Consider the following 27,443-nt stretch of genomic DNA (forward strand, 5'->3'; position numbering starts at 1 on the left):
TTAAACCAGCTCATGACCAGTTAAGGACCAGCATAAACCAGCTCAAACCAGCTTCCATGCTTCAAAACATACCTAACCAGCATGCTATTTTTTCAACAGGGTTGTAACATATACGCATTTCAATAAAACATATGCAATACTCAACCTCTAGTTTGGCATTTGTTGAACAACCAAATTTTCTCATGAATTAATAAACTTACGTAACAGAACGTAGCTTACCTTTTTCATAACCTTGGCCAAAGTTAGCAAAGTCCTCTCCACATCCAAAATTGAATGGGTCTAAGGATAGACTTCCAGAACTCTGGCGCCCTCTGCTGATGAACTGACGGTTAGCGCTCCAAACGCTTGTGGCAAATGTAGACTTTCGTTAAACGTACAAAAAGAAAACAATCTTTTTAACCTTATATATATATATATATATATATATATATATATATATATATATATATATATATATATATATATATATATATATATATATATATAAATAATCAGCAATAACTGTAGTTTCGTCTCGCTTACAGAGCCAACATTACTTTTTAGTTTTACAATGCTCACTTTTGTATTTATTGACGCTATTAATTTTATTTAATGTTCGCAATTATCACCATTTATTGCCTGTAAAGCAGAAAAGTTTCGTGAAGATCTCGAATTTGAGGCGGAACTGTTTTCGAACGAGCTCATACACTACAGGGAAAACTTTCGGAGATGGACAAATAATGCGAGATGCCATAATCACATGTAACGTAACGTACATTCTTTTTATTTAGTATGTAAACGGTACCTGCCGTCGTTGATGTGAACGTGCTGTCATGGAAGAGACCGAGAAAAGAGGGACACGTCAGAAAACTGAGTGTATAGATTGGGGTGGACATGTTTGTGGACAAACGCCGAGGACAGCCAATAGCGAAACATGGAAGGATATATTAGTAAAGAATGCCCATGACGGACTACCTCAGCCGTCTCCAGACTGTGACAGATGCTCAGTCATATCAGGAGAGTGTCTCTATTATCATTATGGTTGTGATGGCAAGGATGACAGAGGTTGGGGTTGTGGATACAGGACTATTCAGACCATGTCTTCATGGCTGTGTCTTAATCAACCTCCCAGTGTGAGCCGCAGACCCCCACCTAGTCTTTCTGAAATACAACAGACTTTGGTGGAAATAGGGGACAAACCAGATTCATTCCTGGGTTCCAGGGAGTGGATAGGGACATTTGAAGCAAGTCTTGTTCTTGACCAGCTCTATGATGTTCCCTGCCGCATAGTGCATGTGCGGTACGGCAAGGAGCTTGATCAAGCCGTAGAGGATCTTCATAACCACTTTCTTACCCGAGGGTCACCTGTTATGATGGGGGGAGACAGGGACAATTCCTCTAAGGGGATCTTGGGTGTGTGCACTGGTAAACAGGGGAGCTATCTGCTTGTTATGGACCCTCACTACTTTGGCTGTCCCCTAGATAAAAACTCTTTGCAAAGGCAAGGTTGGGTTTCATGGAAACCAGTTGCTTCTATGGATCAGTGTTCTTTCTACAATCTTTGCCTGCCTCTTAGTGCTAAGAAGTGACTGTTTCTTGCTAATTTTTATAAATTAAAATAAAATTCCCATTGTCTATTGTATCCTGTATGTGAGGATTTTTACAGCATGCAGAGATACAGATGTAAATCATACTTCCTCACCTCATCCCATTAATAAAATAACTAAATATAATTGGCATTGAACTCCATGATAATTTCTTTCTTGGATTAACATGTACCTTAAAATGATTTGAATATCAAACAATGACAACAAACTGATAAATGAACCACATGAACAGTAGACATTACATTTTATTTTAATATTTCTTCTCAAATGCTGAGACTCTTATAACAGCATCCTGATGTGTGTCACACTGTTTTGTTTACAGTTATAGCAATTTATTCTTAGTAATTTATCCAATATATGCCTATATGCTATAGATGTTATAAAACATACTAACATACAACTTCTAAAGGAAAAGCTCAAAACATAAATGAGGCTCAGCTGCCTTGCTTAACTGTTTAGCATCTAGATATTTTATCTCTCAAAAAAGCAGTTGGAACTACTTTGTCCCCAAGGAATAGATAAGGTTATCATTATCATATATATTTTAATGTATATAGACATAATTAATAATATCTTGAAGTAATAATAATGATTTAACTTGGGGCTGAAGGCCTTCATTCAATGAATCCTTACAAGTCTGACACACAGTCATTGTAAAAGATCTGGAAGTTCTTGTCCACCTCCATTTTGCCCTTGAGAAACTTCTCCAGATTCTTGATGGGAACCTCCACTATGTGGTTGTTCACACGATCATTGAGACCATAGGCACCAAACGCCGGAAACTTATACCTCTCTGAGTAGGGAGCGTTGTGATCGTAATCCGTGCAGCAGTAGGCCGTCCACACGAACTCTGGGATGGCGACACGATCTTGGTTATCACGTCGAATCATATTACCTGATGTTGTGACCCCAGTGATGAGATAAGCCTTTCCGTGGCAATAGTTGTTGAGGCGTTTGCGGGTAACCTCTACCTGTGTGCTCCAGGGACCAAAACTGAACTCCCTAATCAGGGGAACCACATTGGTCAAGGTGTAGGTGGCGGCCTTGTCCTGCGGGTCTGCCTGATGCTCATCTGGGTTCAGTTGGCCACGCTCATATTGGACCACATCGGCGTAGTCTTCTAACACAGCCTGCGTGTCTTCAAAGTTTCTGTGCATTAATGAGGACTGGGGGAAGGGTTCCATGTTACTGCTTCCTTTATCAGTTGCCAGCTGTGAAAAATAAGAAACATGATGATGATGAGGCTAACATAGATTTAGAGACCCAGAGGCATGAAGAGGAAGAAGATTAAACACCCTTGCTAAATGTAATGATTACAATAAACGAATACCTAGATCACATTCATACAGAGCCCTTAAATGGACATGGTGATGGAAAAAATATGAAATAGGAGGAAAAATATATATTCAGATGCTTTTGTGTTCTTTCGCAAAACTTTTGCATTCCCTCAATAAACTTTGCATTTGCTCACAGCCCCAGCGAACCTTTTGAGTTCTTTTGCGAGGAAATGCAAAGTGTCTCGGGGAACGCAAAACCTCCCATCTCACAAGTTCCTTTAGGGGCTCTGTACATTAACACATTTCAGAATAGAAACATTCAAGTACTATGCTGTATCATTTTTACTTTAAAACAGATTTCAAACATGTTTTGGCAATATCAGGTAACATATATATAGAACCATTGCTTTTAATTTCAATAATTTTAAAGCTAAATATTCTGCATTCCTCCAGTCTACAGTGTCACATGATCCTTCAGAAATCATTATAATATGCTGATTTACTGCTCAAGAAACATTTTATTATTATTATTATTATTATTATCAGTGATGAGAACGGTTGTGCTGCTTAAATAAAAACATTTGTCCTCACTTACTGACCTTCAAGTTGTTCCAAACCTGTTTGAGTTTCTTTCTTCTGTTGAACACAAAAGAAGATATTTTGAAGAATGTTGGTAATCAAACAGTTGACAGTAGCAATTGACCTCCATAGTAGGAAAGAAAATAAAGACTACCAACATTCTTCAAAATATCTTATTTTGTGTTCAACAGAAGAAAGAAACTCAAACAGGTTTGGAACAACTTGAGGGTCAGTAAATGATGCCAAAATTTTCATTTTTAGGTGAACTATCCCTTTAATTTTGTCATATATCACATGAAACAACATAGAGGAAAGTCTAAAGAACAGCATTTTTTTGTAACAATGTATGTCTTACTGCCACTTTTGATCAGTTTCAGAAGTGTTCAGTGTTCCAACAGAGTTCACTGAATATGTTATTCTTAGCACACGCTCACCTGTGGTTCAAACATCCAGGGAACGTCTACCCGCTTCTCCCCATCTGATTTCTTGAAGATGTATGCTGAATAGATGGGGATGTGTTTTTGGGGGTTGTAGAGGGTGATGAAGCGAGGCTCGTCCACAAAACGCTGGCAGATCTTTTTTAGAGAAGTACTGAGGTATCCTCGTGGTGGAGTGCCCATATAAAGAAAATCCTTACAACGCTCCACACGGGAGAAGTCCTCCACCACTCCAGCTTGGGATCTTAAGATCAAGCACGTCAGTGGGATCAGAAAGGTTCCAAACCAGAACCAGCAATTGAGCTTCATGTTGTCCTGAAGAGTTTAAACTGTTGCCTTTCTTCTCTGTGAAATGTTCTTTGGACTGACCTAAGTAGGGCAGTAACAAACAAAGATTTTCAGAAACAACGTCGCTCCTTTTTTTGTGACTGGCTTACTCACTGTCTCCAAACGACTGTCTTTATCTCATTTAAAATCGACTGACTCTTCACTGGAAGGTGGAGAATAAAATGAGAGCCATTGAAAATGCTAATACAGAGTACATGCAAAACCATGTTCGGAGAGTCTGATCTACAACAAAACTTATCAATATGCTTTACATTTTTGTCTAAGACGAACTTCAGTGTGCCGTTATCCTCATCTACATGCAAATCAGGAAGGTAAATTTGCTCACCGCTGGCCTAATGTTCATTGGCTCCTTAAATGTGAACATACTTTTATAGTCAGCCCTGAGCCTGAATAAGACATGATGGAAAAGTATTATGATTTTAAATTTAACAGAAAATATCTACTTTTAGACAAACTTTTAAGTGATATATATTTGGATGTGTTTCTTTTAATGAAACACTTAATCCACGCAAACACAGTGAGAACAATAAATTGTACTCATGTACTTTTCTTGTACTTCAGTACAAAATGGCAACAATACTTTCACAATTACCATCAAACAATAACAAGAGCAGACTTTAACTATACGAGTACCCACCTGTGAAGTAGATATTTAAATGGAATGAAATAAGCTATGTGAAGTCATAAAACACATACCCTGCTCTACAGTGTGGCATGATAAAATGGAAATGATCCACAAAGAGACAAAATCTGATAGGTGACTTTATTCACTTCTCGGTGTCTTTGTACTGGCTGACTCTTTAATTGAATTGAATTGAATTTATAACTATTTTATAGTCCAAAATATTACAGCACACGGTTAGAGCACTTAGGTTTTTCAACTATTAAACCTTTAGCTGACTTTGTTCAGCACTCTTATTAAAACTTAAGCCACATTCACTCAACTTTTTTCATTATAGTTAATTTTTTCTTTATTAGTTTATTTATATTATTATCTTGATTGGTTCTTGCATTCATTATCTACATGTCATGCACAGATACACACACAAACACAAGTTCACAAACTCGCTTTCGTTCACTTCCTCTTGGTATGTTTATTTTCTGAGACACAATCCTTGAAAAAGATGCTCACGCTGTTGTCCATGTCAGTCTGATTTTTCAGAAAGGTCTCTAAAGCCTTCAAAGGCACTTCTGTAACACTGTATCCCACTATCTCATTCAAAGCATATGCTGCGTAAGTGGGAAACATGTACCGTACTTCATAGGGTGAGTTTCGGTCAAAGCGTGGGCAGCAATAAGCTGACCACAAGTGCTTTGGGACAGCCATGCGTTCATCTCTTCCTTTTCGGATGGTCAACCCCGATACAGTCACCCCGGTCACCACATAGGCAGCCCCACGGCAGAAGTTATTCAGGCGGCGGCGCACCGTGTCAATATATGTGGTCCATGGGCCTTCCAGAAAGTCTGTGATCTGAGGTACCACATTTGTGAGTGTATAGGTAGCTGCTTTGTCTTGGTTGTCCGCCTGGTGCTGGTCAGGGTTAAGTGGGCCTCGCTCGTACTCCACTGCATCAACATAATCTGCTAGCACTGCCTGACTCTCCTCAAGCAGTTGGTCGGTTTCACCACTAGAGGGCAAGACTCTCATGTTCCCGCTTTCATCAGCAGAAACCAGCTATGGAAGGCAAAAGAACAAGAAATCATAAACCATATATAGAAACTAATATTGACAGAATATTTAATGTATTTGAACAGTATAATTTGGCTTTATGTTATGATCAGTGCTAGGCAGATTACTTACAAACTGTAGTCGGTTACCAATTCCAAATTACATTACATATTACAAATTACATAGGCTACATAATTGTAGTTAGTAGCATAATCTGTTAAATTACACATTTAAGGTATAATCTGACAACTTTTTGATTATTTTTAGATTGCATGACCTGCCTCGTTTATCACATTGGTTTGAATAGGATAATCTTGTACCATACTGATATAAAAATACAAAGAGAAAGAAAATATATTCCATTCTTTCTTATCAACAAGTGCATTAAATATTACATGTGAGGGTTTTCCAGACTGGGGTTTGTGAGTTTAATGAAAAGTTATTGAATAATTAAATCATAACAATTTTAAATTAAAATAAATCACTGTAAAATAAAAACAATAATAATGATAAAAAATCTGAAAAAGATATTTCTTTAGCATATAATGTGACCATTAACAGACATCAGAGAACCATGAATTTAATTTTATTATTATTATTATAAACATAATTTTATTATTTACCTAACTTATAAACTTAAAATCTCAAGGAGACTTCAAGTAAATATATTAGGTCATATTAGGTTGCACTGACAAAAAATGTTGGACAATCCCTGCAATGCATGTAAATATGAAATGACATGAATTTGTGCAATTTAATGTGTTTGAAAGACAAAAGAGACAGTAATACATGGTTAAATAATTCAGTGTGGGATAATTCAAATAATAATTAATGTGTTCGTCAGGAGCTGAAAACTCTTCTTAAAAGTGAAATGATTTCTGTGAATCCAGTGATCAAATGCTCTGGGTCTCAGTTTTCATGCAGTGATAGTCACGTGACTACTGCTGGTCTGTTTGTGCAATTCCACAAACCTAGAAGAGTTTCTGAACTATATTAGCAGTAGACTTTTATAGAAAGGAAAATTGAAAAGATAATAAAAGTAGGAAGAGGGAGAATTAAGGAATTATAAATAATTTATTGCCATTGTGAGAATAACGTAATCATGTAATCAATTAAAATGCAGAATATGAGTTTTAAAATGTAATACAATCTAATTACAAGTACTTAATTTTTTTAAATCTGATTACGTAATTCATTGATTACATGTAACCACATGTAAGCACTGGTTATAATTTCTTTGTTGTCAAAATAAAGAATATTTTGTTTAAAATTTATGACATTTTCATACACAAAATGTAAACAGGTTAAAAATGTTATGAAATACACAATTATTTTTTTGTATTTTTCATTTATCAAATAAAATGTAATGAGATAAAACTAAGGGTATCTGCTACCTGTGGTTCATACATCCAGGGTGTGTCCATCCTCCTCTGTCCATCTGACTTTTTGAAGGTGTACGCTGAATAAAGTGCCAGTCGGCGACTGCTGTCGTACAGTGTGGCATAACGTAGTTTATCTCCGTAGCGTTGGCATATCCTCTTCAGATTCCCCCCTCGGATACCTGTGGGTGCTGTGTGCATATAGAAGAACTGACTGCATTCTTTAAAGCTGTCAGAGACTGTGCCACCTGCCAGACGCAAACCTGTCAATAGAAGAAGTCTGAAGATAAAAACCTTACAAAGTGCCATCAGAGACTGAGAAGTTATCAGTGACTACAACACATTTTCCAGTTTTTTAAATGCAAAGACGGGCTGATCCATCTGTTCTTCCATGGTGTTCCAAGCCAGACTGATAACCTGGAAGAGTGAAAGTCATCATATGCAAAGCATCACCTCTCTTACTCTGCCATATGTGTAGGCCTATTTGATCAATAGAACACTGGGAGGTTTTGAAAACAGAATGAACGATCACAGATTCAGTTCATAAAGGACTTGGTTCCTGGATTTAAACAGGAAATGATTATACAATATTACTCCAGCAGATATGGATCACAAGTGCCTGAAACTTGCAGTTTGTTTGCATATCTTTGTTCTTCTTATTTTGGGTGATCTAAATATTTGGTTTGAAATAGATGAATAATTGACAGGCCTGTGCTTCAGTTGTATGGATGTTTTGCTTTCCTGGCCTATTTATAACTACCCAGAGGGGTATTTTATGTTTTTACAAAAAAAAAAAAAAAAAAAAACAGCATTTTCTGCTAAGATCTACTAGGCCTACATCTAATTAAAAAAGGGTTTTGTCATTCCCAATTGCATAGGCATACTCATGATTTCTACCAGAAATAATAGTAAGATGAAAAATTGAAAGGCCTGTGCTTCAGTTCTATGGATGTTTTGCCTTCCAGGTCATTTACCAGAATGCCATATAGTTTAAGTTTCGTTTTAGCTGTAATTCATAGTTTCATTTTGAGTATAAGGACCAAACCACTGAAAATGCGTTATAGTTACGTATTTGCACAGATTTAAGGCGTAGACCCTTCGGTTAACTCGGAGAAAATGAAAATGTAAGCAAACGTATATTCTTAAAGCGCATAGACAGATATGAACGACGCTATTGCTAAATAGACTAGTTTCCTAAATGGTTTAGTCTGTTGTGTCATTCCTTGTTTTAGGCAGCCTATAAATTTGATGAGTGTGGTTAGAGCCCCATTAAAAGGAGATCTGAAGCTACGAAATTCAGAGGTTTTCCCTTACTTGATGTGGATAAGTTGTAAGTATTATTAATCGATAAGATTTGTTGAATCACCGTCTTTATTTGCCTCGTGTTATTTGTCCTCCCCGGCTAATAGAATCGTTACTAACAAAAGCCATATAATTTATTCACCTGGTAATAATAATTTCATTCAGAGTGGTATGAATATGTCTGTTTTAAAGTTAGGCTAACTCAAGTTGTTACCTGCTTCAAACTGTTTAAAGAAACTTCGGGACAGTGCATAACGGGTTATTTCGGGACCTTTTTCCCTATAACGTACGTACACAAGTCATTTAGACATTTGCAACAGTTTGTTTTTTTACGCATACAGGTCCGTTTTGCAGTTGTTTTCGCTCGCAAATCACTGTTCACAGGCTTGCAATGATTTGGCCGTATGAAGCTGCAGTTTCACAGTTCATGATGCTTGAAATCATTTTTTCTTACGTTAGAAACGCGATTTACACCTTTACAAATCTTCTCTTGCGCATGCAAATATAATTTACTCACAATCTTGTGTACACTGCGCATGCGAATCTTTTATGGCATCATTTTACCTTCATAGATTTGCATTGGAGTTGAGCAGCAACGCAGTGAAGCGTCAACAGTTTTGGCACGATTTTCTCACTCACTTTACAAGCGTGAGGAGGAAGGCGGGTCAATCTTCTTGTAGCCAATCAAATGAGCTTCTCGCTGACTCTCGATTTACTCTATTCTGATTGGTTTAATAAACATGCCAGATGCCATGACATTTATCTTCATTTAGTTCAGCATCGTTCTTGCTGTCGGAATGGTAGTTTCAACGTACAAACACATTAAATAATAATAATAATGATTAAAACATGATCCTTTAAAGATGTGTACCATTGACTCTCATGTAGGGTGACCACCTGCTAATAAGCCCAAGGGGGGACAAGGGCTATGTTTCTGAGGGACAATGTGGGACACTGCCTGGCGAGGCGGTGACTCCACCCCATGGGCAGACTCACTGATAATGGTTTACTCATTTCTAGCACATACCACCTTACATGATATATTAATAATGCCCTATTCCCCTAAACATGTGTAATTGCTGATGTATGCTCATGAATAGGCCAACCAATGTGTATTTTTTTTTTTCTAAATGTATGTCCTATATGTATATACATATACATACATGCGAAATCAATTGGTAGTTATTAATAGAATAATGAGGACACAAACATTTACATTCAGTCGCGTTCGGTCCCATTTATTTGCATACACATACCTACACCGTTTTAGTCCCAAAGTGTGCACATTTGTAGAAATACACATTTTGCATTCAGATTGCATTATGGTTTCATAATTACCAAGGTCATAAAATATAATTTGCTAGGGGGGTTCGGGGGCATGCTCCCCGAGAAAATTTAGATTTCTCTGGTGTACATATGTGCATTTTTAAGACGTTTTAAGGCCAACAAATTGGATAACAATAGCTTTAAAACCATGTTAACAAATACATGCATTCACAGTTTTGAGGCAGCTTTAATCGCATGTGTGGTAATTTCATGACTTCATTTACAACAGAGCAATGACGGTCATTGCTCGTATTCTTTTGGGCTTTATTTAAGCTATAATAAAGTAATTATGCAGCGTGCGCCGGCGCATTTGCGCATGCAATTCTTGAGTGCGCGCCGCGAGCACAGAATAACAGCTGATTGGACCTGTTCATTTTTCTGAATTTTACTGACATAGTCTGACAACATCTCATCTGACCGCAGTTCACTGTTGTTCAACTGAACCTCCCTCGTTGTCACTTGTAGCCTATCTTTTCCAATTTTCATTGATTCAACTTATTCGTTTAAAAAGCTGATTCATTCAGTAAAGAAACAGCGCCATTTGTTGCTCAGGGACGCAATTTAATGCTCTGGATTTGATCTGAACTATATTCGTTGGCGAAATTGTGCAGAAACAGGCAATGATGTCTAAAATGTAAACATGAATAAAATTTATATAACATTTGTTATGCTGATGTGAAGAACACCCTTAACCTACCCTCTTCACAGTATAAATAACATTTGAAATTCAGGTCTGTAGACATTACTATTTAGACTCTTGGTGGCAGTGAAACAGCTACTCTGGTGGCGTCAGTCAATCTATCTTTTTTGGTGGCATTTTATTTTCTTTCACTTCATGAACTTGTGAATTTACATTATGCATTTAAATTAATAGTACCCAATGCAAAATCATACTGGGGTGGCCACAGGGGTGGCCAGAGTTTATGCAGAAACTGAATACACTGAATGGGGGCGGGATGCATGAATCGGGCTTCAAACGCTGTGCGCGCACGCGCTACGCGGGACGGGTGGTCACCCTACTCTCATGCGTTCAGCCTACTGAATTTCGCTGGTGTTAAGAAAATTTCGTTGTATTCAGTGTGTGTAGGCTTATATTTCTTCTCCTCTTCAGCAGGCCATATGAAATTACTTTGTAATCTAGATGCTATTTTAAAGTAGGTCTAGTATGGCTTAGTATCTGCATTAATAGGCCTGCATGCATATCTCACCTTTTCTCTGCCCTTAAGGCAGATTTATTCAAGTGTGTTATTAGTATACTTCTTTTAAACTAAAAGAAATTGTACTTTCAGTCTACTTTTTTATATACTTCTTAAAAATATACTTTGTGTACTTCTCAGAAATATACTCAAGTAGATACACTTAAGTATACCTATACTGACAGTATATAAGTATATTTGACCCATACTTTTACTCAATCTTTTGATTAAGATATACTTAAAAGTATAATTACTTGGCTTGTGTAAATCTAAAATACAGTGTGAGATTATTAATGTAAACTTGAAATGAAGCCACTATTTTAATCTCTGTTCTTTTAACATTAAAACTGCATCACATTTCTTAGGAGTCTCAATCAACTCACAAGCAGTTAAAATGGACTGCCCAAGTGAAGATGAAGTAAGCATCACTTTTTCTTTCTTCGACAAGGCAGATTTCTTTGCAAATGAATTGCCTTAGACATAGAGAATTGCAGACAATTATTGGCATTTTATTTAGTCAAATTTTAGTCTTGACAGACCTGAGTTTGCATGTCACTAATGCTTGAGAATCTTTCAAATTAAGGAATTTGAAGATGCTAGTGAATACCTTGATGACAAACAAACATTTACATCAGGGGCATGTGCTGAGGCATATGAAAAGGAAGACACTTCCAAGTTACAAGGTAACAAATTTACGGTTTTATGTATCAAGTTGTACATGCATCTTTGGGCACAGTAATGATTTTGGATTGTTGGCCACAATTTTAATGACTATGTTTACCTTATTCAACTGTAGGTATTAGGTAAACACATATAAACACCTTTTATCATTACTATAGTTTGTATTAAATGGATGTATTGCCAATGTCAAGAAGTTGATACAATTTAATACTTTCTGACTGAAATCAAAATTGATCAAAGTCTCGCCTCGCTGCACTCATGGATCGCCTTTTTTAAGGGAAGTGACTCCGCCCCTCATGCTCCCCCATTCTCTTCCACCCCGTCACGAGCCTAGATGGAAGAAGTGGCGGAGTAGCAGGTCTGAGCAAGCAGGCCAGAGTGAGCTCATGTCGGCCCAAATCCCAAATGATGCCATGTACCTGGCTGCTTCAGATATGGAGCAGTGGTCAAAACTTGCGAAGGATCCTGCCACCCTGCTGCAGAGCGAGCCTGATGATTTCCGGCGTGGACTGGACTCACATCCGAGTCCTGTCCAAGGCCATTGAGGAGCTCGGCTTGGACCGGCCGAGCCCTCATGCAGCAGCCACATTGAGTGGTTCCTGCAGCTGGGGTGCTGCCAGGGGCCCAGAGACTAGCTCATTTTCCTGGAAGTACACGACAAGCTGACTAAGTTGTGGCGTGCCCCTTTTGACTAGGCAGTGGAAGGCTTTGTCAACACTTCACCGCGGCTCAAAAATTGCAGAATTTTCAAATTGCTCCAGGTCCTTGATGATTCATCAGCACATCAAGCCAGTGTCGACATCTGCTCAGGCCCAGCCTAAAGCACAGCCAGTAGTCTGGCAGCACTCTCTGAGAGTTTAGCTCTACCCCTTCCCAAAGTGTCAGGGCCCATCCACTCTCCCCCTAAAACAGAAGGTGGTGCACATCCTGAAATGAAAGCTCTAGCGTAAGTTCTGCCAGGAAGACTCTAATGTTACGTCATTCATTACACTCAAAAAAATAACTTGTTGGTCTAACTTAATTCAATTATGACACCTATTTCCACACAGTTGAACTGATTTATTTGAACTTAAGATAGGTTAATTGTACTGATGAGTAAAATTCATGCTAATTGAATGAGATCACACCAGTTTCATTTGACATATTCTGTGAATGTTTCCTGAACATAATTCATTCTTGTTGATCCAACCAGTGCTATTGCAATTCAGACTGGTGCCCTTGTGCAGTGTTGCTCAAGTTTTCTGCACTTTTAAGGAAATGGAAAGACCTGTTAGTGTTTAAGTGTTTAATGTTTAGTTATTTTGAACATTTAAAAGAGTTTGTAGCGTATATATATAAAACATTTTTTGTTACCATCATGGTGAAGATGTGCGCTTGTGCTTAGGTTGTGAATAGCTGTTGTACACAGACATACATGTTTCATGACCATTGAGAGGGATAAAGCTGATGACCATATGTAGACTGTGTAAATTATGTGCTGGTCCTCAAACTAATTTATTTATATTTCTATAAAAACTAAACTAAAATATCACTTTTTCATATGCTAAGTAACATTTATAGCATGCAAGTAATGATCAGGTAAAGAACTTCTCATCACTGGCTTTAGCACAGTTAAAGCTTGTTGAGAACAACATAGATTTATTTCATGCAGCCACCCATAGCCTAACCACAAGGTCTACACTTCAGCATAATGGTAACCTCAAAAAAAATCGACATAACAAACTCTTTTAAATGTCAAATATAACTGAACATCAAACTTTAAAAGGTATTTCCCTTTACTAAAAACACATTAAACAGCACTTAAGTTCATCATTTACTGTCCTGATCTTTCCCTACGCAAAGCATGCTGGGAACTAGAAATCCACTGCCCAGTTTCAATCAATGCAACATAAATGATTCATGTCGTCCCAACACAAATGGTTTAGGTTAACCTAACATTTTGCAAATTTAATTTCATTTAACATAATACAATTGAGTGCAAATGCCAATTAAGTAAAAAACTAAAGATTTGTGTTGGTTCAGCTTATTTTATTTAAATAAACTGAACAAGCAGCTAGAATCATTTTTTTGAGTGTAGATCAGATCTAACCAATCATTATCAAACACTCCGGTATAAAGCATCGGTACTTACACTTATCTGAGTTCGCAGATGCTGACGCCAATTTCCACCTCCATCCTCCCCACCACCACCAGGATGGTCCCTGTCCATAACCCTATGGGGGAGTCGGGCCTTTATTTCGGGCAGGACGGGGCCTACGCCAAAGAACTTTATCTTATTGTATAGCTTTCTGGTTGTTAATAAATTTCATTGTTATGTTATTTTGCCTCCCGAGTCTTTTTGGTAGAACTACTTTGACGACTGACTTATTATGACCCAGTTGAGGGACGAGCAATGTGCGCAGAAGTCTCTACTCCTTAGCCACTTAGAGTGTATGGGGTTCATACTCAACCAGGCGAAAAGCTTGCTATCACCCTGCCAGAGAATGTCTTTACTGTGTGCAGTACTTGACATGGCTCAGATTGCTCACTTGCTGAAAATTCTGTGACTTTCGGAATCATTCAAATCTGAGATCTCTGGAACAGCCATGTGTTATTTTGAAGAAGACAGAGATAACTGTTTGAGCATTGGCGAATGCATATTTATACATATAAAATAATCACTACTGACAGTGCTTTTTAAAACTATGTTCAGATGTTGAAAATGTATGCTTCTTGTTTCCACAGATGTTCCCGCACCAAGTGAAATTTTAGTGCAGCTTATTGGGACCAGTTCTGTTACTCTTGCTTGGGATAGCCCAGACAACATATCTACATTTGAGTTGACCTACAATGATATCACAACTACAAAGACATCTACTATCACAAATGGCACAGCCACAGAGGTGGAAGATCTATGTCCAGGGACTGAATACACTTTCACCCTTGTTTCAATATCAGACAATGGAGAACGAAGTGTGGGAGTTGAAGTGACTGCATGCACCAGTAATTATCTTTCTGTCTATCCATTTAGAATGAACCTAGAATTGTATGACAATGTGTCTTTGAAATTGTCTGAAAAAGAACTAACAACATAAATGTTTTCATGATTGCAGGGCCAGTCCCGCCTGAAAACTTTAAGGTTGAGAGAGTGGGCACAGCATCTGTTAATCTTATTTGGGATGCATCTGGCTGTGAGGAGAACAAGTTTCATGTTGCTTGCAGCCAGAATGGAGGAATCATTCAGGAAGAGATAACAGAATCAAGAACTGTGGTTTTCAATGACCTGAGTCCTGGAAAGAAGTACTCTTTTCACATTACAAAAGTGCTTCCAAATGGCAACAGAAGCAAAGAAGCAGTCACATATGCTCAAACCAGTTAGTATAAAATAGCAAACTTCACTTCAAACATGCCTCATTTTATTTGATACATTTATACAATTGTGAAACAATTGATGAAATGCCTGTATTTTCAACAGAAACAAACATCCAGAGCCTTTTACATGATTTGGGGTTGGAGCAGTACTACCCGAACAAACTCTCACTCAGTGATGTGCTACAGATTGACACAAGGTCAGTGACAGATGAGCCAGCCCAGTCGCTATCATCTTTGCCATGGCTGTTCCTGAAGAAACTGATGATGGTGAATGTGACTGCAAGAAGTGTCAAATATTCATCAGATGAGAATGAGGATTTGCAAAGCTTAGATATTTGCAATTATACATTTGATTTTCTGAATGATCAGAATAGCAGTGTAAACCCTTTAGATATAGTGACGGCTCTCTTTCTTTGTGCAGATGGTTTCCTCCAACAGGAAATGGTCTCAAAAATGTCAATGTGTCAGTTCTCTGTTCCTTTACTTCTTCCAAAGTGTGACACGCAGCAGTGCATGTACATGCTTTGGGCCATGAGAGATATTATGAAAAAATTTAGACCTCATTCCTTGTCAGACCCAAAAGGCTTTGTGGAGGACAGAATTGTTCACTCTGAGCTCCCCCTAGTGTCCTTTGTTAGACTTGGTGACTGTAGCATTTCTAAATCTCAGATCTTAAACAAATTGCTCAGCAACCCCCAACAATATCATGACACTTTTGTACATCGTGACATGGACTGCGGAGACATTCCAAGAAAGATATCAAATGGATTAGTGGAGATGGGTTGGTATCTACCTTGTGGAAACAAAAACATTGATGTGTTTCCTGAACCTGTGGCTGTTGCAAACTTGAGAGGTGACATCCGGACCTTTGAAACACAGTACTCCTTCCTATGCCAGACCTCCACTGCAGTTTTTGTGTTCTTTGACAATCTGGACACAAACTACAAATTACTCACCAACCAACATGCTAAAGCACAATTTTTTTTAGTGGGAAATGTGCAAAGTAAAGCATTTGATTTGGATCAGCTGAAAATGACCGCCTTTGAAATGAGTTTGAAGAAGAACAACATAATTCTGAAGTCCAATCAAAATGATGCACATTTTGTCAAAAATCTGCATTCGGTAGTAAATCAAATAATTAATAATCATCCCAAAAAAGCATGTCTGGAGGGAATGGACACTATAGCACATGAACTTGGAATTCAAGTTGATGAAGACATTCAAGAATGTCAGGAAGCAAAAATGAATGCACATGCCTTGACAGAAGATATACAGGACACACTGCAGTTCAAAGAGGATCAGCTTCCCCTTCAAGGTAAAATCTGGAAAGATTTAGCAAAACTGGAAAAAGAGGAATGCAGACTCCGGAAAGCTGGTAATCAAAACATAGAGACATACAAGAGTGATCTCCAGATTAAAAAGACTGAACTCAGGAAACAACAAAGTAAATATGACATCTCAGAGGCAATGTCTTGCTTTGTTAAAGCACTAAGTTCGAGCCAGGAGAGGTCCTATTTCTTGAAGTGGATGCGGATGAACCTTGACAATCTCTCCCGGAAAAGCCTCTCTAGCCTCCGTGAGCAGTACAAGGAAAAGTGTCAGAAATTTTCAGAAAATAAAGAGGAAATCGCACAGCTTGACCAACAGATCTCTAACAGTTCTTTAGGAATGGAGCACTTTCTGCGAGAAATGGGCCAACTCTATGAGGCTGCAGTGTCACTTCCAGAAAACTTAATATCACGTCAACAAATGCTACACTTACCCCGACTATGTGCTGAACTGATGTTGGATGGCTTCCCTCTTGAACTGGTTGATGGAGATGCATCAAATATTCCTCTCAGATGGGTGAGCGATGTGCTTCTGTATCTGAACTCTTTGGTGCAGCCCAACAATAAAATCATGGTGGTCACAGTTTTAGGAGTCCAGAGCACAGGGAAGTCCACCTTGCTGAACACCATGTTTGGAGTGCAGTTTGCCGTCAGCAGTGGAAGATGCACCAGAGGAGCTTTTATGCAGCTGATCAAAATCACAGAGGAAAACAAGCAAGAACTTGGCTGTGATTATTTAGTGATAATTGACACTGAAGGTCTGTGTGGCGAGGGGGGCGTGGTTTAGCGGGTTCTGCAACAGGAGGGAGCGTCAGGGGAGGCGCGGTGATTGAACGGGTTAGATGCAAATTACGAACACCTGTTTCTCGTTCCAGTAATTGGCGTGGAGACAGGATAAAACGCCAGGAGAAGCAGGAGTGGAGGAGAGAGAGAGCCTGCTGACAGTCGTGTATGCCGTCCGGTCCATTGGAGTGAAGCCCGTCTTCGGATGTGGAGAATTGAAGTGTGCGTTGCACCGAGCTTTTGTTTTGTTGTGTTCTTTGTGTGACATTTTCTCTTTGAGAAAGAATAAAGCGACTGTCAGCAGCTAAAAGCCGATCCCTGTCCTCTTTCCTCCCACAACTACGAACTTTACCACACTGGTGCCGAAACCCGGGAGGAAAGACGGAAGCCGCCGCCATGCAGGCAGCCCCCGCCGCTGGAAAGCCGTTTGCGGACATCATCGCATCCCTCGCGGTCCTTCACCAAGAACAACATCGGGCCCTGGTGGATCTTCGCAACGACCAGGAGCGCCGCTTCGAGGGCCATCATCCAGGGCCAGCAGGAGGACCGCGAGAGGTTCCGGAGCTGGATAGACCGGGAGGTTCCTGTGGGAACCACCGAGGCAGCTGCTGCCTCCTTCCAGCTGCCACTCCAGAAGATGGGCCCGCACGATGACCCGGAGGCCTTCCTCGACTTGTTTGAGAAGTCCGCTGAAGTGTCCGGTTGGCCCCGGGACCAGTGGCCCATGCGGCTCGTCCCCCTGCTGTCGGGCGAGTCGCAGGTGGCAGCCCAGCAGCTGCCCATCCAGAACCTCCTGGTCTTCGACGACCTGAAGAGGGCCATCCTGCAGCGGGTCGGCCGCTCCCCCGAACAGCATCGTCAGCGATTTCGGTCTTTGGAGCTGGGGGAAGCGGGCCGGCCCTTCGTGTTGGCCCAACAGCTCCGGGACTCGTGCCGCAAATGGCTGATGGCCGACGGAGGTGGCGTGGAGCAGATCATCGATCGTGTGGTGCTGGAGCAGTTCACCACTCGGCTCCCGAGGAAGACCGCAGTGGGTCCAGTGCCACCGGCCCACGTCGCTGGATTCGGCCATCCAACTGGCGGAGGACCACTTGGTGGCGTGCCCAGGGGTCGGCGAGCCCCTACCATCTGTCTCTCTCTCCCCCTCTCCCCCTTCTCTCTCTCTCTCGACCTGTCCCTGTTCCTGGGTCCCGTCCGCCCGGCCCGCCTCGTGTTCCACCCCGGGGGCGGGGTGAACGGATTTCCGGCCGTTCGTGGCTCCGAGAGCCCCGCCCAGGGGGCGGGTCTGGCCACCGCCGGACCGGACCCCGCGCCTGCTTCTCCCCTCTCTCCACGCCAATCATCCGGCCCGTTCTCCGCCACTGGAGCGGCGGGCAGGTCTGGGCCGGCCTGCTGGCGTTGCGGGGACCCGGATCACTTTTAGACCGGTGTCCAATGATGGAGGTGGGGACATTGATCCGGAGTCCCCGGACGACCTGCAGGTTGCCCCCGGTCAAGCTGGTCAGTACCAGATACCAGTGAGTATCAAGGGGTACATATCAGGCTTTGGTGGACTCGGGTTGTAACCAAACCTCGGTGCATCAAAGCCTGATTTCATCCGGGGCATTGGATACAGGCCGCATGGTTAGGGTACGGTGTGTGCACGGGGATATCGCGAGTTATCCGTTGGTGTCGGTCAGGATTCTATTTAGGGGTCAAAAGCATAGTGTAGAGGTGGCAGTTAATCCCCACCTCCGGCACCCGATAATTTTGGGGACAAATTGGCCCGCGTTTAATAAATTATTGGGACATTTATGTTCGGGTGCCTCTTGGAAGAGATGTTCGCGGGGGAAGGAAGTGCGAGTGCAGGCGGGGGAGACTGATCAGGGACCAGTGGTGTCTGCTTCAGGGGAACCGAGCGGAATCGGGAGACTGATTCTCTCGGACCGTGATGATTTTCCCCTGGAGCAGTCTCACGATGAGACGCTGAAAAATGCGTTTGAGAGGGTCAGCATGATCGACGGTCAGTCTCTCCAGCCTGGACGACCACTGACTTACCCCTATTTTGCGATTATTAAAGATAGGTTGTATCGAGTGACCCAAGACGCTCAATCAAAACAAGATACAACCCAGTTGTTAGTACCAAAGAGCCGCAGGGAAATGCTTTTCCATGCGGCTCACTCTAACCCAATGGCTGGACACTTAGGACAAACAGCGACACTAAATCGCCTCATGACCCGATTCTTTTGGCCGGGCATTCACGAGAACGTGCGCAGGTGGTGTGCGTCTTGTCGTGAATGTCAGCTGGTAAATCCGCCGGCCACCCCAAAAGCGCCTTTGCGCCCCCTTCCATTAATGCAGGTCCCCTTCGAACGAATTGGTATGGACCTCATCGGGCCATTAGAGCGATCAGCGAGAGGACATCGGTTTGCTCTAGTCATTGTGGACTATGCAACCCGATATCCAGAAGCAGTGGCTCTCCGCAACATTTCTGCTAAGAGTGTTGCGGACGCCCTCTTCAGTTTAATCTCCCGGGTGGGGATTCCGAAAGAAATCCTCACTGACCAAGGCACGGCGTTTATGTCACGTACGTTACGCGAACTGTACGAATTGTTGGGCATTAAATCGATTCGAACCAGCGTCTTTCACCCACAAACGGACGGGTTGGTCGAACGTTTTAATCGCACGCTTAAATCCATGATTCGTAAGTTCGTGCAAGAAGACGCCAAAAATTGGGATAAATGGTTGGAACCCCTGTTGTTCGCTGTGCGAGAGGTCCCGCAAGCCTCCACGGGGTTTTCCCCCTTTGAGCTTCTCTTTGGGCGCCACCCCCGCGGGGTCCTGGATGTCCTAAGAGAATCTTGGGAGGACGGACCGTCTCAATCAAAAAATGAAATTCAGTATGTGCTGGACTTGAGAACAAAACTCCACACTTTGGGGCGGCTATCTATGGAGAATTTGTTACAAGCCCAGGACAGACAGTGCCGGTTGTATGACAGGGGAACGAATCTACGTAAATTTGCACCGGGAGAGAAAGTGCTTGTATTACTTCCAACGTCAAGCTCAAAATTACTGGCGAAGTGGCAAGGACCATTTGAGGTCACACGACGAATTGGGGATCTCGATTATGAGGTAATACGGTCCGATAGGAGAGGGGCACGTCAGTTTTATCACCTCAACCTCCTGAAAAAAAGTGGAGTGAGGCGGAATCAGTGATGCTGGCGACGGTGATTAGCGGAGAGGATGATCTTGGGCCAGAGGCGAATGTAAAAAAACAATCCCTCGCTCTGGCCCCAGGGGAGATCACCTTTCGCCCTCACAGCTCACTGATGTTTCTAAATTACAGGCTGAGTTTGCCGACGTGTTCTCTCCCGTACCGGGCCGTACGGACCTCATTCAGCACCACATCGAGACCGAGCCGGGCGTGGTGATTCGCAGCCGGCCGTATAGGTTACCTGAACACAAGAAAAAAGTGGTTCAGGCAGAATTAGAGGCAATGCTTGACATGGGGGTAATAGAGGAATCCAGCAGTAATTGGGCGAGCCCGATAGTTTTGGTTCCCAAAACGGACGGCTCAGTGCGGTTCTGCGTGGATTATCGCAAGGTGAATGCAGTGTCGAAGTTCGACGCGTATCCAATGCCGCGTGTGGACGAATTGCTTGACCGGCTTGGTACAGCTCGCTTTTATTCGACACTGGACTTAACTAAAGGGTATTGGCAGATCCCCTTGTCTCCGTTATCCAAAGAAAAGACCGCTTTCACGACGCCGTTTGGTTTACACCAATTCGTGACCCTTCCGTTCGGGCTGTTCGGGGCACCGGCTACCTTTCAGCGACTCATGGATAAAGTGTTACGGCCCCATGCTGCGTATGCGGCTGCCTATCTGGATGACATTATTATTTTTAGTAATGATTGGCAGCGGCATATGCAGCATTTGAGGGCTGTACTGAGATCGCTGAGAGGAGCTGGGCTCACGGCCAACCCGAAGAAGTGTGCAATTGGGCGCGTGGAAGTAAGGTATCTGGGCTTCCACTTGGGATATGGACAGGTGCGTCCCCAAATTGATAAGACAGCAGCGGTTGCAACCTGTCCGCGTCCCAAGACCAAAAGGAGGTAAGACAGTTCCTCGGGCTGGCGGGATATTACAGAAGGTTTGTTCCTAATTATTCGGACCTCACCAGCCCGTTGACTGATCTGACTAAAAAGGATGCACCAGATACGGTCCAGTGGACGGAGCTGTGCCAGCAGGCCTTTACCCAGGTGAAGGCTGCTTTATGTGGCGGGCCGTTACTTCATTCCCCTAATTTCTCTCTCCCTTTTTTGTTGCAGACCGATGCGTCGGACAGGGGCTGGGGTGCAGTCCTGTCCCAGGAGATAGAGGGTGAGGAGCGGCCGGTGCTGTACATTAGCCGCAAGCTCTCCAAGAGAGAGGCTAAGTACAGCACCGTGGAGAAAGAGTGTTTAGCCATCAGGTGGGCCGTCCTCACTCTCCGCTATTATCTCCTGGGGCGGGAGTTCACCCTCTGTTCGGACCATGCCCCTCTGCAGTGGCTCCACCGCATGAAGGACACCAACGCGCGGGATCACTCGTTGGTATCTTGCTTTACAGCCTTTTAAATTCAAAGTGATCCACAGGCCGGGTGTTCAGATGGCTGTGGCCGACTTCCTCTCCAGAAATGGGGGGGGGGGGGGGGCTACAGGCCGGACGGCTCCCCGGCCTGAGTCGGGCGGTGGGGGTATGTGGCGAGGGGGGCGTGGTTTAGCGGGTTCTGCAACAGGAGGGAGCGTCAGGGGAGGCGCGGTGATTGAACGGGTTAGATGCAAATTACGAACACCTGTTTCTCGTTCCAGTAATTGGCGTGGAGACAGGATAAAACGCCAGGAGAAGCAGGAGTGGAGGAGAGAGAGAGCCTGCTGACAGTCGTGTATGCCGTCCGGTCCATTGGAGTGAAGCCCGTCTTCGGATGTGGAGAATTGAAGTGTGCGTTGCACCGAGCTTTTGTTTTGTTGTGTTCTTTGTGTGACATTTTCTCTTTGAGAAAGAATAAAGCGACTGTCAGCAGCTAAAAGCCGATCCCTGTCCTCTTTCCTCCCACAACTACGAACTTTACCACAGTCTGAAATCCCCTGAACTGGCAAAACTAGATGATAGTCATGAACATGACAATGAATTAGCCACTCTCGTTGTTGGATTGAGTGATATCACAATCATCAACATTGCAATGGAGAATTCCACAGAGATGAAGGACATTTTGCAGATTGTAGTCCATGCTTTCATCAGAATGAAGGAAATAGGTAAAAAACCAAAGTGTCTGTTCGTCCACCAAAATGTTTCTGATGTATCAGCCCATGACAAGAACATGAGAGATCGAAAGCTTCTGCTGGAGCAGCTGAATGAAATGACAGAAGCTGCAGCTAAAATGGAGAACAAGGAGGAGTATAAAAGGTTCACTGATGTGATTGAGTATGATCCAGAGACATGTAATTGGTATATCCCTGGGCTCTGGCATGGAAATCCTCCAATGGCACCTGTGAACGCTGGCTACTCTGAGGCTGTCTATGACCTTAAAAAAAACATGATTAACATATTTAGAAAATGCAAAAACAAAACATCTGGAAACAACATAACAGAATTTTTGGAGTGGACAAAAAGCTTGTGGAATGCAGTGAAATATGAAAACTTCATCTTTAGCTTTAGGAACAGCTTGGTGGCTGATGCGTACATGAGACTGTGCACAGAATTCCACAAATGGGAATGGTCTTTCAAGAAGCATATGCACTCTTGGTCAACTCAAGCTGAAACCAGAGTGTCAAATTTTGAGACATTCAAACTGAAATCAGACAAATCAGATCTGAAAGATCTTTTATGCAAACTGAAACAAGAAGCTGTCACAAAGCTTGACACCTTAGAAAAGACCACAATGGAAAATCTTTCCAAATACTTTGAACAAACAGAGGGCCATGTCTACCTTGTGGAGAAGTACAAAGAAGACTTTGTGAGCAGCGTAAAATGTCTCAGGAGGGAAACTGAGAGCTCCCTGCTGACGCAGCTTGAGGCAACAGTAGACATTAGGAGAGGAATGAATAATCTGGACAACATCAAGAAAACATTCACTGATACAATGGAGAAAAAAGTGCTGGGTCTACTGGAGAAGTTACGCAAAAACAACAGATCAAAGAGTGATGCACATAAGACTGACAAAGAGCTTGACAGATTTTTTGAACAAATATGGCAAGAAACCATAAATGAGCTGTCATTTACTGGATTGAAGAAAAGAAATATATTCGATTTTGTTTTCAGGCAACTTCGAGAAAACATGAAACAGAAAGGAAGTTCTGTTGCAGAGCAATTAATGAAAGTAAAACTGATGGATTGTGGAATAGGGGTGTTCAAAATCTCTAAAGAAATCTTTTACAAAAGGTGGATTAAACGTATGGTCAACGACAACTCTGCAACGGACCTACAAAATTTAGCAGATAATATCATTCTGACATGCTCTCAGTTTGTCCTGGACAAGAGAGAGAGACCTTTAGATTACCATGACACCTATATTCAGGAGATCCTGCACATGATTGATGGGAGATTGATGTCCAACAAGAATATAGGGTTTTCAGAGGAATTTGAGCTGTCCCTGAAATTGCACATTTGTGGGTTTTCTGCAAGAACATTTCAAGACATGCATGATTGTTTCATTATGGAGAATGACCCACGCAGATGCCTCGATCAGTTTAAAGACAAATATCGCAATGATTTCAAGGACCTGTTCCATGATCGTGATCAGTGTCAGAGAAAGGCAGAAGAATTCATCAAACTGTGCTTGATGCCTGCGGTTGAGACATTCATCTACAGCTCCTTGGGTCCAGACATTGTTGACAAAATGCTTCAGGGAAAAAATGCCTTTCAATTTAGCACTCGTGCATTTTTCCAGTACTCACTCTTAAAGGAACTTGTGAATGAAGATAAGTTTGAAGAGTATGTAAAATACATCAGCTCCTATGAACGCTTTGTTAAGGGCTGGATATTAGATCAAATCACCAAACAGTTTTCGAATGACCATGAAGTGTCTGAATTGGAAGAAGGACACCTTAGAGGAATCACCAAGGAGATATTAGAAGCTGTCAAAATGGCACGGAATGAAACTAATCTAGATGGTATCAAAGGATTCATACATTGCATTTGCAGGAAGCTTGAAAAAAAGCTAATAATTCCCAAAGATGCTCTAGAAACAGTGATGGTCCTAAACAATGCATCTCAGGAGCCATTTGCTGACTGGCTAACCAAATCTGTAGAGGAGATGGAACAGACACTGAAGGAACATCTGAAGAAAGTTGACATTCAGGGTAAACTCCACAAACTCAAGATTAAACCCCAGGATGAGCTCTTCAAGAGAGTGTTTGGATGTGGGAAACAGTGTCCATTCTGCAGTGCTCCATGTGAGGCTGGTGGAGAAGCTCACACTGATCACTGTGCTTCAGTTCACAGACCTCAGGGTCTCGGTCGATACAGATATGTAAACAATGAAAAATTAGTGACTAGTATCTGCTCAACAGATGTTCACAGTGAAACACACTTTCAGTGTTTTCAAACTAATTATAGCTTTCATCCTTACAAAAGATACAGAGAAATCTTTCCAGATTGGCACATCCCAGCAGATGCTAGCATACAGGCCTCAGATTACTGGAAATATGTGATGGCCCGGTTCAACGATAAGTTTGCCAAGGAATACAATTCTCACCCTGCTGATATACCCTTGATGTGGAAATCTATCACAAAGAAACAAGCAGAGAACAGTTTAAAAGAGTCTTTCAGCATCAAATAAACAATTTCTCCATTTCACAACCATAGATTCAGCACTCTCACACGCAGCTTACAAAATATACACAAAATATTGATGAAAACATTGGTTTTGACTTTCTGTTCACTCATGACTGCTTGCTTAGTGATCAAAAAATGCTGTTGATTACTTGCAAATGGTTTCAGCTGACTTCCAGTAACCATCAATACTACTTGCACATGGGAATGGGAATATGGGTTAATCATTTAAAAGGTGAAATAAAGTTTAACCAGGTGAAAAAAAAAATCATATATGCAATGTGCAACATACAAAATCAACATACAGTGGTGAAATATATTTTTTTTATTATTGCAATTTTACTGTTTGCTATTTGATCAAAAACTTATTTTCCTGTTTGGTATCAAAATAATCTACTTTTAATTGTTTATATCTTTATGATGATATACGACAGAAAATATATACTGCATCAATACTTTTGTGACGAATTCCATAAATAAAAAAATGATAAATATGTAGGTATTGATTGATATTGATGAATTGTGGTTTTAATGTTCTTCTGTACTTACCAATTAAACAAACCTCTTCTTTGGAATAAAGTGCTTGCTAAATAAATAAATGCAACTGCAAATATGTTTTATCAAATGCAGCCTACTGTAGAGCTACATGATTAATTGTTAAAAGATCATCAAATGACATTTTCTGTAAAGCTGCTTTAAAACAATATGTATTGTGAAAAGAGCCATACAAATAAACTTGAACTGAAATGACAATGATTTAGCTACTGTAGGTCTATTCACTCTTTGACACATAGCCTACAATCCAGGGATGAATTAATGCACATTTACGTACATTGATGCATACGTTTGTAAATACATGTAAATGTAAATACGTAAATACATGTAAATACGTTTATAATGACAACGATGTGCTAAAAATGGAAAAGTTTTTGCTTTGCATTTTTCGTATACAGACTACAGCCGCTAAGTTTGATAGGTAACAGTCCACTTGTGTCTTCTCTAGGTTGACAATCACTAAGAGAACTTTTACTCAACACTGTGTTCAACTAAAAATGTTTTAGCCTTTCATTTACATGACAACAATTTTTTGGGGGCCTGAATACCTAAACTTTTGAAAACCAGTTTTAAAGTGCAAGTTTTTGAAAACGATACTGTTATTGTCTCCGTGTAAACTACAAAAATTTGTGAAAACGGTGACATCATGACACATGCTTATTACATGTTCTGTCTACCGGAGCGTAGTGTTTCTTTACAAAGTGACATCACCAATTACTGGCCTGCATGCATAACACAGCGTATTTAGTCATTTTCGTAGATCACCACTGACGTGTAAACGTATCAAATTCTAATCTCTTCCGCAACAACCACTGACAGAAGGGCTAGTTTTTATTTATTTATTTATTTTTTAAACTTTATTGCATTCCTTTGCTGCATTCCAGTGTAAACATAGCCGCAGATCACTTACCGATCTTATTAAAGATAAAGTTAATTCTGGTCCTCGATTTTGACTGGCTGAGCAGCGTTACAAAAGTGATAACATAAAAGATTTTTCAGGGACTCTTTCTGTAGGTTACATCATTAAGCCAGTAGGTGGTGACAAGTGACTCTGTTTATGAGTCTTCATTCAACAGATTTGTTCAAAACACTGAAGTTGGGTCAACAAATGAAGCACTATACCCTATGACCCTATATACTACGTATGCACTGTATACTCAACCGTGTAGTGTATGAACTTTATAAGGTTATTTTGTCATTCAGCATTGAAGTCTGATAGCCCCTCCCCCTCCGCTATGTAATTAAAGCTGTGACAATTGAACACACTACTCATACTAATATGCGAATAGGGATGCACATGATGTTTTTTTTGTTTTTTTTATTCAATGAGTCACTGAATCATTGATTCAACCGATTTGTTCATTTATGTTTTTAAGTAGGTGTGGCGTGCTATCTTAGAATTATGCAAGTTAAATATTTTATGTAAAGTTAAAATTTTACATTAAATTGTATGTATTGAATTTTAGTAAACTTTAAGTAATAAGCAATAAAGTCAAGCCCTAACAACGCCCTTCAGCCGTGACTTATTCACGATACAGCACTAGCCTCGAGTAGGCTACCTTATTTTTTTTTTATAAAACGGTTACCACACAATACAAATATTAAAGCCAAAAATATGTAACAATGCAACTTTCTTACCAAAAAACTGCCTTCCGGAGTCCCTGACCATGAACAGCAACAGAAGTTACATTAATACGTCATTAGATGCCGTCAAAAACTGTCTTTATGAGTGTGTCAGTCAGTAGCGAATACTTTGACATTGAAAAGACTGAATTGTGAACACGGAACAAGACGCAACTGACAAATGGTTTGACTAGCGCTGTCAGTCACGGGAAACCCCTTAAACTGTTAAAA

The 27,443-nt window shown here is 41.2% G+C and overlaps 4 protein-coding genes across 4 annotated transcripts; 2 read left to right on the top strand and 2 right to left on the bottom strand.

The window, feature by feature from the left end:
• The first annotated feature begins 683 nt into the window (after window positions 1–683).
• Window positions 684–1,709, top strand: ufsp1 (UFM1-specific peptidase 1). Its single transcript, XM_067400969.1, has one exon. The coding sequence runs from the start codon at window positions 813–815 to the stop codon at window positions 1,566–1,568; it is 756 nt and encodes a 251-aa protein (XP_067257070.1). The 5' UTR covers window positions 684–812; the 3' UTR covers window positions 1,569–1,709.
• A 394-nt stretch (window positions 1,710–2,103) lies between these two features.
• Window positions 2,104–4,065, bottom strand: si:dkey-85k7.10 (endonuclease domain-containing 1 protein). Its single transcript, XM_067402151.1, has 2 exons — window positions 3,877–4,065; window positions 2,104–2,797 (listed from the first exon to the last, which is right to left on the bottom strand). The coding sequence occupies exons 1-2, from the start codon at window positions 4,060–4,062 to the stop codon at window positions 2,216–2,218; spliced, it is 768 nt and encodes a 255-aa protein (XP_067258252.1). The 5' UTR covers window positions 4,063–4,065; the 3' UTR covers window positions 2,104–2,215.
• Window positions 4,066–5,122: 1,057 nt separating this feature from the next.
• si:dkey-85k7.11 (endonuclease domain-containing 1 protein) lies at window positions 5,123–7,711 on the bottom strand. Its single transcript, XM_067401147.1, has 3 exons — window positions 7,693–7,711; window positions 7,291–7,538; window positions 5,123–5,902 (listed from the first exon to the last, which is right to left on the bottom strand). Exons 1-3 carry the CDS (start codon window positions 7,709–7,711, stop codon window positions 5,303–5,305), a joined length of 867 nt encoding a protein of 288 aa, XP_067257248.1. The 3' UTR covers window positions 5,123–5,302.
• Window positions 7,712–8,361: 650 nt separating this feature from the next.
• si:dkey-85k7.12 (interferon-induced very large GTPase 1) lies at window positions 8,362–25,776 on the top strand. Its single transcript, XM_067401786.1, has 8 exons — window positions 8,362–8,399; window positions 8,508–8,605; window positions 11,465–11,517; window positions 11,683–11,782; window positions 14,505–14,762; window positions 14,873–15,133; window positions 15,235–17,221; window positions 22,338–25,776. Exons 3-8 carry the CDS (start codon window positions 11,494–11,496, stop codon window positions 25,039–25,041), a joined length of 5,334 nt encoding a protein of 1,777 aa, XP_067257887.1. The 5' UTR covers window positions 8,362–8,399; window positions 8,508–8,605; window positions 11,465–11,493; the 3' UTR covers window positions 25,042–25,776.
• The last annotated feature ends 1,667 nt before the right edge of the window (window positions 25,777–27,443 follow it).

Source organism: Chanodichthys erythropterus, chromosome 11 (assembly GCF_024489055.1).
Source record: "Chanodichthys erythropterus isolate Z2021 chromosome 11, ASM2448905v1, whole genome shotgun sequence".
In the NCBI taxonomy this organism is placed as follows: Eukaryota; Metazoa; Chordata; class Actinopteri; order Cypriniformes; family Xenocyprididae; genus Chanodichthys; species Chanodichthys erythropterus.

Coding starts and splice junctions, on each gene's coding strand:
- ufsp1 (XM_067400969.1), top strand. CDS start 813: ATGGAAGAGACCGAGAAAAGAGGGACACGTCAGAAAACTGAGTGTATA.
- si:dkey-85k7.10 (XM_067402151.1), bottom strand. CDS start 4,062: ATGGGCACTCCACCACGAGGATACCTCAGTACTTCTCTAAAAAAGATC. Junction 2,798..3,876: donor CCTGGATGTTTGAACCACAG/GTGAGCGTGTGC, acceptor TATTTTTCACAG/CTGGCAACTGATAAAGGAAG.
- si:dkey-85k7.11 (XM_067401147.1), bottom strand. Junction 5,903..7,290: donor CCTGGATGTATGAACCACAG/GTAGCAGATACC, acceptor TGCCTTCCATAG/CTGGTTTCTGCTGATGAAAG.
- si:dkey-85k7.12 (XM_067401786.1), top strand. CDS start 11,494: ATGGACTGCCCAAGTGAAGATGAA. Junction 11,518..11,682: donor ACTGCCCAAGTGAAGATGAA/GTAAGCATCACT, acceptor TTTCAAATTAAG/GAATTTGAAGATGCTAGTGA. Junction 15,134..15,234: donor AGTCACATATGCTCAAACCA/GTTAGTATAAAA, acceptor TATTTTCAACAG/AAACAAACATCCAGAGCCTT.